We start from the raw sequence: 9,627 nt of genomic DNA, 5'->3' as shown, positions 1-9,627 counted from the left end.
TAAAGGCTTTATACTGCCTGTTTTGAGATGAGAACCACATTTTCTTGTCATTGATGAATTTCCAGTGTTTGTTTCTGGTTTTATGTGTTACATAGAGGAGCATGTTGTAGCCCTGAAAAGGGGGGGGGGGGGTAGTTAATGTAAATGATATTTGGATGTGTCATTGATAATTTACCTGTGTGTTTCTGGTATACAGAGGAGGGTAATTCAATTTACCCTATGGGTATGTATTTCTGGGTGTTACTGTTGCTCTTAAGTGGTGTAGATTTGGGAAAGGTGGGTCTAAAATGGCATTATCAAGCCTTGGTTTTAAATGGTATCAATTCTTCTATTTCATTATTGTGTACACAAAATTTCAAACAATTTACTCTGGAATTATATTTTGGTCAGACCCTGGTCAACCTCACAATGCACAAAAATCTATCCCATAATACAAGGTCTTTCCATTACAACTTGGTTTACTTGATAGGTATATACTTTTTACTTGCATTGGTCTAAAATTGGGTCTGTGATATAGTGCGAGGGTAGCCCGCTTTTGCCAAACAAGATGACGAGTGATAGTCTCAGTTACCCAGACATTTGCCACTGGGGGCTCTGCCTATGAGACCTCCCCAAGCAAGAGTTTGGGGAAAGTGAATCCAGACTCACCTGCACAGGAACTAGCTCCTGGAGCAGTGCATGCTGGGGAATACTTCACATCTAATATTGCAGGATGAGTGATTAGAGTACCTTCCTGTGAAGTTATCACTTCTCAAGTGACTGATACATCTTAATTACCATGAACAAGCCTCGTAAGCCCATTTTTATGACCTGGGAGAAATGTACTGTGTGATTTCTGGTACAGGGTTGTTGGAATATGGTTTCCCCAGACTCTTTGTCTGGGTGATCTCTTAGAAGAGCCCCCAGCAGTAAAAGTGTAGGTAGCCAAGACTAGGTGAGAGTAGGTGTGAAGTTACGTACATGTGCGCAATATTCTTTAGTTGTCCCCAAATCATTTATAAGACACTAACCAGTGCCAATAGAGGAAATGTAAACAATACTATGTAGTATATTGTCTTATAAACATAGACTGAAATCACACAATCAAAACAAACTCCAAACTTGAGTAAAATTTAAAAAAAAAAATTTAATTAAAATAAAATATTTCTCCATGAATAAAATGCTTTAAAATAATCTTATACTAATGAAAGCATAAAACATTATCACTGAATCTTTCATCTCGGAACTCTTCATGATTGCTACCCTGGAATAATAATAATACAATAAATTTGGAATGTACAGATTTTCAGAGACATTTCAAGTGTTTGACTTCATTAAACGAAAAATAACTTGGCTAATATACACACAGTGTAGTTAAGAGTTACTGATAACTAATTTACAACTTTTCGCCCCGAAAACCTTTACAATCCAACAAGTTCTATACAACAAGTTATACATATATTAAGTCTTCAGACAAATAATGAATTTATACATTTACAACATGATGATTAAGGAAATATTCTCGGCCTCAATTCTTGCTTTTGATACTATATATAATTTTGATGACAATGATATACCTTCTCAAGAAAATGGTTTAACTATAAAAGTGAACGATAACTTACATTTAGAGGGGGTTCAGTCTACATACACAGTAAGATACATGTTGTTCAGCCCTATGAGGCTTCTAAACCATGACTGTACTAATCTGCCCAATATCTTGCACGGTACAACTAGATTTGGTTGCAGCCAATCAAATATCATTATGCTGTAAAACATGTCAAAATGACCATGATGTCGGACTTTCAATGTTGATTTATGAGACTAGCCACCTAATATATTGTGTCAACAGTAAACAAGGGTTTCTGGCCAAATTCAAGTTATTTTATCAAGTATAGACAATTGGCAAGTATCGCCATAACAACAGCAATCATTCTTATCATCAGAAGCAGAAAATATTCTGTTTGTTTGATTTTAATCTACATAAATGACCTCTGTTTGAATTTCTAATCACAAGTTCAAGGCATGGTCTAAATCTTTTGATCTAGCAGGCAAAGACTGGCAGTTTAGTACCGACATGAGTGCTGGCTGATAGCGTGGCATGAATGTTGTATCTTACAAATTTTATATACTGAAAACACCTCACGCTGGATAAATGATTGTGACTAACTGCAGTAATGTTTTGTTCAGTAATTTTTACTCTGATAATTACAAATGAAACCTTGATATTGATTATGACTTAGTGTACGTGAGAAAGTTTACAGAATAGTAATTGCTTCCCATAGAATAGCATTTTGAACAAAGTTGTCTACAACAAAGTATACTTATGCCAAACTAAAGACCACTATTGGCACTACACAGAAACTTTTATGAAAATTGTAACTGTGTATGTGAAAGGTCACCAAGGGTCAAAGATGAGATACGAACATGTGAAACAACAGGTTTCTTCACGGCACTGTCCAAACCGTAGCAATGAGTGAACAGAAATTATACCCTGGTTTGTGAAAATGTTTGAACAAAATATTCCAGTCTACAAAATTTACAATAGTGTAATTCTAACTTGTTTACAATATTTTACAAATATTTTTGTCATCTGAATTTAAACGTTATAGTCTGGTGACTTTGCAGGCAAGCCCCTAGCTCTGATTTGAGTAACTGCAAGTACTGCTACAATGCAGTTAAAAACAAAGGCTTCCATATATCTGTAGCGATGAGAAGTAACGTAAAAATTACAACAAAGGAGAAAGAAACATGCTACAAGGCCTTTAAGAGTTCTTCGTCTCACAAAGACAAGTTGTAGGTAACACTGGTAAACACATAAACAACTTGACAACAGGAATACAAGAATGTATTTTATTATGTTGAATGCATCATCCTGTGAAGGTAAACAAAAACAGTTAATAGTAGATTCAATTTTTTTGTTTATTTTGTGTTCTCTTGACAACTGTCAAACAGGAGAATTCATATTTGTAGCTAGGTTTGATGAGAAAACTATTTTCACTCCAGCTGTGAGTGCACGACACAAGGAAATTTTAATGCTGGGACTTGACCTGAGTATAACATAATGATTTAGTTCAAGGAAACAAGACAAGATATACCAAACAACTCCTTTAATTAATTTTAGTGATGTGAAAGCTCTAAGAACTGTAAGAGAGTCTATTGCTAGCTGTCTTAATCTCACTTGCTGTGTCAAAGGTCATACTACATTGAAATCTTGTTATGTCAAAGGTCATACTTACATCCAGTGATACTGGTCCAAACAAAATGATTGTCATGGCTCTACCAAAGTTGAGAAGAGCACATAAAATGTTGAGAGCAAACGACAAATAGGATAACCAATTCATTGGAATTAATGATTGCTTTGAAACTGCAAATGAGAATAGAAAAATTTGAGTAAGAAAGAGTAATACAGAATGTTTTCTTTAAAAACTGACATCTACAGTGCAGATAAATGTGTGGATTTTCTGTTGTGTCCTTAAAAACCAATTTGTTCTTGAAAGTACTGGATAGTGGTGTGCCAATAGTGTGGCAAGCACAGCGCCCTCAACGACTGTACTTTACAGTCTAGTATTACTATTTCTACCAATACAATTGATATGTTGCAGCTTGAAAGCTATAAAGCTTAATTTGCTGTCATTCTGTTGTGTAAATTACTCTTTTTTTATGAATTCTATTTAATTTTCTACTCCGTAGATAGACTATCTACTATAATGACCAAAAAAGACTACATTTACCCAGAAACCAGTAGGTAGTTATAGTAATGTTAGTCTAGAGGTAAAGATCTTTCTCAAAGCCACAAATACCCTCCAGACTATGAGAATGTAGTCGGTTTGGGTCCAAAAAATAAGACCAAAATGTTCTTAAAATCAAGTAAATAGAGATTTTTGTGAAAAAGACAATATATTGACAGACTGCAAGCATTCATTGGTGTAAGCCTATACTTACTTGGTTTTGGGCGGTAAAGATGACGTGACTCGACTCCATTGGAATTACCTATACCTACTTCTTCTAGTGATAATTTATAAGGTGGTCTTAGTTTCATTTCTGTACTCATATCTGATAGATTGATTTTTGTTGATAATGATCTTGTGTTTACGTATCTTTGTTTTGCTTTTTGGATGAAAGTATCTGAAAAGGAAAGAAAATGCAGATGTCAGATTAATGTCAAATTGTGAAAGTGGCTAATGTGTACATAGCCTTGCTGCCACGATGCGCGATGCAATTCTAATTCTAATATGCCATGTTTCAGTTATGAAAAAGACAAAAGATTTCACAGTCTGGACACTAGGGGTGGTATTCGGAAGCAAGGGGGTAGGGGTCACGATAACCTAGTACTGTAAGCCTCCTTTGAAAAATCATTATTTCGCAACATTTTGAAGCAGTTCAAAGTCAACGGTATTGTCAGCCAGTCTGAATAGTTCAGTGTATTTGTCTGAAATGATGTGGTTTTCAGAGTTACCTTTATTTGTTTACTGATTGTTTTGTATGTTGCCATATGGTTGGCATCCAAGACCAGTTTAAACACTTATTTCCTCTAATGCAGGGTACCCTTGTGTGACGTTCTAAAAATGGCTTCAATGTGGGTAAGGCCAAAAAATATATATATATCTGGTTCTGGTCAGCGCGTGCGTGCCCTGAATATCCTTGCGTTGATCCTTTTTTTTCGATAATTTTTGCTTTCCTGTTCCTTATTTATTCCTGATATCAGGAGAACAAGCAGCTGAAATCTACCCTACATGCCAAGACTGCTTAAATACAAAGCCTGAACTGCTTCGAAGAAAAAGGAAGTTTCTCAAGAGATAAATATGATAGAACAGAGTATGTAAAGTGACAAAAAAATGCGTATTTACTAATTTGAAAAAAAAAAAAAAAAAAAAAAAAAATTAGGAAAAAAAAAGAATTTGCGTCGTCGCACCACTTCAGAAAGTTTACCCTGACCAGAACCAGATAATTTTTTTTTTGGCCTAACCTGTATTATATAGCACTGGCTGAAGTCCTTAAACTTGATTTGAATCCTTCAATATCTCTATCTACCAAGCTATGATAAATAGGTACTTGATAGGATGTGATGTTACGTGAAGGACAGACGGTCCTTGTGGTCAGTGGAGGCAAAGATTGTATGCTTCCAAGTGATTTGAGAAAATACTGTATAACCAATCAAATACATTGCTCTGGAATCATTTTTTGTTTTAGTTTCAAACTCTGAGCGTATGATAATAGTCTACATCATTGAACTGTACACAATAACAACTGAAGAATGCTGAGTGATTTAACCAAAATATATTTTCTAAATTATTTATGCTCCAAGTCCAGAACTAATACAAAATTGTACAACCAGTTATCTCAATGAGTATACTATGGCTAAGTAGTTTGTATCAGGCATGACAAGCATTATTAATTATACAACACCTGAGTGTGTTGTAGAAAACAGATATAAAAAATATTCATTTAAAGTGGCCATATGGATGAGGATTGGGGTATTCATTTTAGAATTTTGATTTATAAAAGATTTTATAATGGCTTCCTACTTAAAAAAATCAATGTGAAACAACATATGTCAAGTCCTTGTTTGTAGCTCAATGAATTGCAAAAGATTAATAAATGTGTAAAATGTTTGTTATTGTGACACATTTTTTACATATTTTTTAGGCTTTTTGCAATGTATTGAGTAACAAACACACTTAGTCAAATGTTGTTTTCACATTGATTTTTCAAGTAGGAAGCCATTATATAATTGTTTTATAAATTAAAAATCCAAAATGAATACCCAATCCTCATCCATATGGCCACTTTCATACTGTTACTTATCATAACTTACCAAACTCAATAAATGTATATGGTCTGACCACATTCTCAACTTTCCTCCTGTCATAATTCACAATAAATTCTCTCTGAATTTCATCCAAGAAACAGAAGGCAAGGACTGTGGGATACTTTTCTTCACATAGAGTCATGAAACAAACTCCAAGAGACACTATAAAACTGAAACAAACAAAAATAATTCATATTTTACAATACCATACTTTTATTAGCATGATATACTTGGTAAATAAAGCACCATTATTGTTGTTGTTGTTGTTGTTGTTGTTGTTGTTGTTGTTGTTGTTGTTGTTGTTGTTGTTGTTAAACCCCATATTTCAATCCCATGGGCTTGGATTACAGCCAGATGAGATTATAAATAGATAATTCTTTAGTTCAGGACAAAATGTCTCTGCCACACAACTGGTTTTTTTTACATCCCAAGTTTTAATCCTAATCTCATTCCCATGGCTGTGAGTCAGTTATGTGGATAACCAGCTCACTGTTATCTACCCACCCAGGGCTATGAGTCAGTTATGTGGATAACCAGCTCACTGTTATCTTCCCACCCATGGCTGTGAGTCAGTTATGTGGATAACCAACCAGCTCACTGTTAACATCCCACCCAGGGCTATGAGTCAGTTATGTGGATAACCAGCTCACTGTTATCTTCCCACCCAGGGCTGTGAGTCAGTTATGTTGATAACCAGCTCACTGTTATCTTCCCACCACCCAGGGCTGTGAGTCAGTTATGTGGATAACCAGCTCACTGTTATCTTCCCACCACCAAGGGCTATGAGTCAGTTATGTGGATAACCAGCTCACTGTTATCTTCCTACCACCCAGGGCTATGAGTCAGTTCTGTGGATAACCAGCCAGCTCACTGTTATCTTCCCACCCAGGGCTATGAGTCAGTTCTGTGGATAACCAGCTCACTGTTATCTTCCTACCCATGGCTGTGAGTCAGTTATGTGGATAACCAACCAGCTCACTGTTATCTTCCCACCCAGGGCTGTGAGTCAGTTATGTGGATAACCAGCTCACTGTTATCTTCCCAAGCAGGGCTGTGAGTCAGTTATGTGGATAACCAGCTCACTGTTATCTTCCCACCCATGGCTGTGAATCAGTTATGTGGATAACCAACCAGCTCACTGTTAACATCCCACCCAGGGCTGTGAGTCAGTTATGTGGACAACCAGCTCACTGTTATCTTCCCACCCTGGGCCCCACTCCTCAACAAGACTACACTTCAACAGACTAACAACAAACACTGGGGAGTTCTACCTCCATGGTTAAATTGATTAAAATGAGATTTTTTATCACAGACTGAATGAGCCATATCAAAGGCAATAGTAGAAACATTATCAGAAATAATAAAACTAATATGTAGAAATTACATCATTGTAATAATTATTCAGATGTACTTACAAAGGATTAACAAAATAGGTTTTATGTTAAAACAACAATCGATATACAATATGAAAAACAAAATTCTAGAATGTATGTCAGATTGCAAAGCTTCAGTTGGCTTGCTTCCAATGAGTATGTTGTTATAAAAGAAACCAGATCAAAACCTGGGAAGGTGAACATTCAGTAGAGATAGGCCAAGTAGATGATTGATATAATATAAGCGATATTATACTATAGAACAAAATGGATTATGAATTAATATATCAATATTCATATTCTACTGTTATGGTAATAATCAAGACACGTAATGGCTACTGGTGTGGCTTTAGTTTGAGTGGAAACATCTGGACAGTGGCAACAGATCGTACCATAGCACATGATACAGAAAGTATAAAATGGGAATTGGGATCAGACGAAATAACCGGCCGGGTGACAGTTTCAACAGTGTACATTGACTGTATAAACGTTTACTCACTGAATCCATACGTGACCTAGCTGCAGAGAACACCTGTCAGGGAGTTGACACACTTTCTTGGACAACGCTTTTACATATAGCCGACTCTCCTTCAGTTCTTTATTTACGTCAAGATCAGTTGATGCTGCTAACGGTAGTCCATCACTAGCTCGAGTTATGATCGCACACAACACCATTTTGCGTTTTGTTATGCTTCAGTATTCTGTGTCAAGGTATCTATCAGAATTATGGGGCTGGTGACCCCCAGTGCACGACGATAAATCTACACCATACAATCTAGCAACAATTCGAGCTACCATATGGAGTTGACCCCCGTATTTCCCTCGGTGACCTTGGTGAATACCAAGGACGCAATCGATTCAAACAAGCAGTAATGCTTCCTTGTGGTTGCAGCTGGGTATTTCAGGGAATCTCCATTAATCAACGTCTGGTGGTCGAACGAGGGCGCTGTTGTATTGACACGTCAGCCAGAATGCAGAATGTAGTTCATGCAACCACGTTATTATTGTTGACGTTTACATCATGATGTAATCGACATCGTAACTAATTTTTTTTTAAAGGGGCACAAGCCGAACTCTTATGTTTTTGTGATATAATTTTTTTCTGCATATTAAAAGGCACTCTGCGTATTACTCTGCTTGTTAGTATAAATGTTACGAGATTTGTTCGTAAGAATGATAAGAATAAGAGATAGCGGGTGATTTCGTTTATGACACGAAGAAATAATGAAATACCAAAATTTAGTATCATATATTCTATTTGGTACAAAACTATGTGTGAAAAATACATAATTCATGGACAAAAGTAGAAATGCAACAACACAAAAACTAAATATGATAATAAATATCATGTTAATCCATAAATAATTGCAAATGGTTATAATTTAATATCAACAGTACCGTGATAAATTGACCCAAACTGTTGGCAATGAACCTATGCTGGATCCTTACTTGTTCATTTGATAGATTTTGATAGACTGGTTTGCACTGTATGGATTTCGTTTAGGAAATTAATTCTGGCGTTTATTATACACCAGTATCAACATTATTCTAGTATAGTACGGAATTCATCGCCAACAGCCTCTCGGTCTACATAATACACAGTCTTTCTTCGGGGGGGGGGGTGTTATATTTATGTATCTTAATCTTCAAATGGGTAAATTGTGAGTTGAAATTCTAAGCCTGGTGATGCTAATTATGTAACTAACATTATAGAGTTTGAAATTATATGTATCTTCAGTTCTTAATTTGTTTTATGAAGAATTGTTTGCCAAATTTTGTTCTGTTTTAATTTACTTTGAATATTATGGTAGAATATCAAGATTTTCATCACCCACCTCGGTAATATTTAATAATTGTTATATGAAAAAAAAAACGGATTGTAATAAATAAATGAACTAAACAATCCCAACCCTTACTGATGTTCCAGTCACACTAAATAGTGAGTCTTGCCATGCCTTCCTTGAAGCAGTAGCAACAGTAATTATCTGTAGTGGTAACAAATTTAAGGGTTTGACTCTCTGTGCCGTACAAAGTCACCGTCGTTGAACCTTACAGCCATCTTCCAAAACAGGTATGGGAATGTTGAAGTCTACGAGGAGAAGATAGGACACAACATGGCAACCGTTACGCACACCAGGTGTAAGCTGTTAACACAATCATCTACACGACGATGTGATATATGCACTGTATACAGAACAAACCTGACATCCACGGTACACAGAGAGAACAACAGATCTGATGTTGTCAAGCCGAAATGACCGACTGCCAAGAAAAGCATTAGAGGAGAGAAAGTAAAGAGTCTACAGGAGGGTGAGAAGATCAGCTTGAAAAAAGAACTAAAAGGTTTAAGAGTTAACGTTACTGAAGCAGTCGATAGAGAAGGAGGAAGATGTCATTTGAAAAGATCTCTCTACATCCTTTACAAAATTGTTGGAAGAGAAAGACGATGAAGATGCAGCAAGTTTT

General features: G+C 36.0%; 1 protein-coding gene across 1 annotated transcript; it reads right to left on the bottom strand.

Annotated features, from left to right (window-relative positions):
• Positions 1 to 2,410: 2,410 nt before the first annotated feature.
• Positions 2,411 to 7,841, bottom strand: LOC144434701 (vesicle-trafficking protein SEC22a-like). Its single transcript, XM_078123218.1, has 5 exons — positions 7,661 to 7,841; positions 5,795 to 5,958; positions 3,922 to 4,104; positions 3,216 to 3,343; positions 2,411 to 2,851 (listed from the first exon to the last, which is right to left on the bottom strand). The coding sequence occupies exons 1-5, from the start codon at positions 7,834 to 7,836 to the stop codon at positions 2,576 to 2,578; spliced, it is 927 nt and encodes a 308-aa protein (XP_077979344.1). The 5' UTR covers positions 7,837 to 7,841; the 3' UTR covers positions 2,411 to 2,575.
• Between the last annotated feature and the right edge of the window lie 1,786 nt (positions 7,842 to 9,627).

The sequence above is a fragment of the Glandiceps talaboti genome, chromosome 4, assembly GCF_964340395.1.
Source record: "Glandiceps talaboti chromosome 4, keGlaTala1.1, whole genome shotgun sequence".
NCBI lineage: Eukaryota > Metazoa > Hemichordata > Enteropneusta > Spengelidae > Glandiceps > Glandiceps talaboti.
The sequence above is the reverse complement of the archived record's forward strand: the minus strand, read 5'-3'. Positions and strand labels throughout refer to the sequence as shown.

Excerpts from the sequence above, each read along its gene's own strand:
- LOC144434701 (XM_078123218.1), bottom strand. The coding sequence starts at position 7,836 with ATGGTGTTGTGTGCGATCATAACTCGAGCTAGTGATGGACTACCGTTA. Across the intron at positions 4,105-5,794 it reads ATATACATTTATTGAGTTTG|ATACTTTCATCCAAAAAGCA; the intron begins GTAAGTTATGAT and ends TTTCCTTTTCAG. Across the intron at positions 2,852-3,215 it reads TTGGACCAGTATCACTGGAT|GATGATGCATTCAACATAAT; the intron begins GTAAGTATGACC and ends TTACCTTCACAG.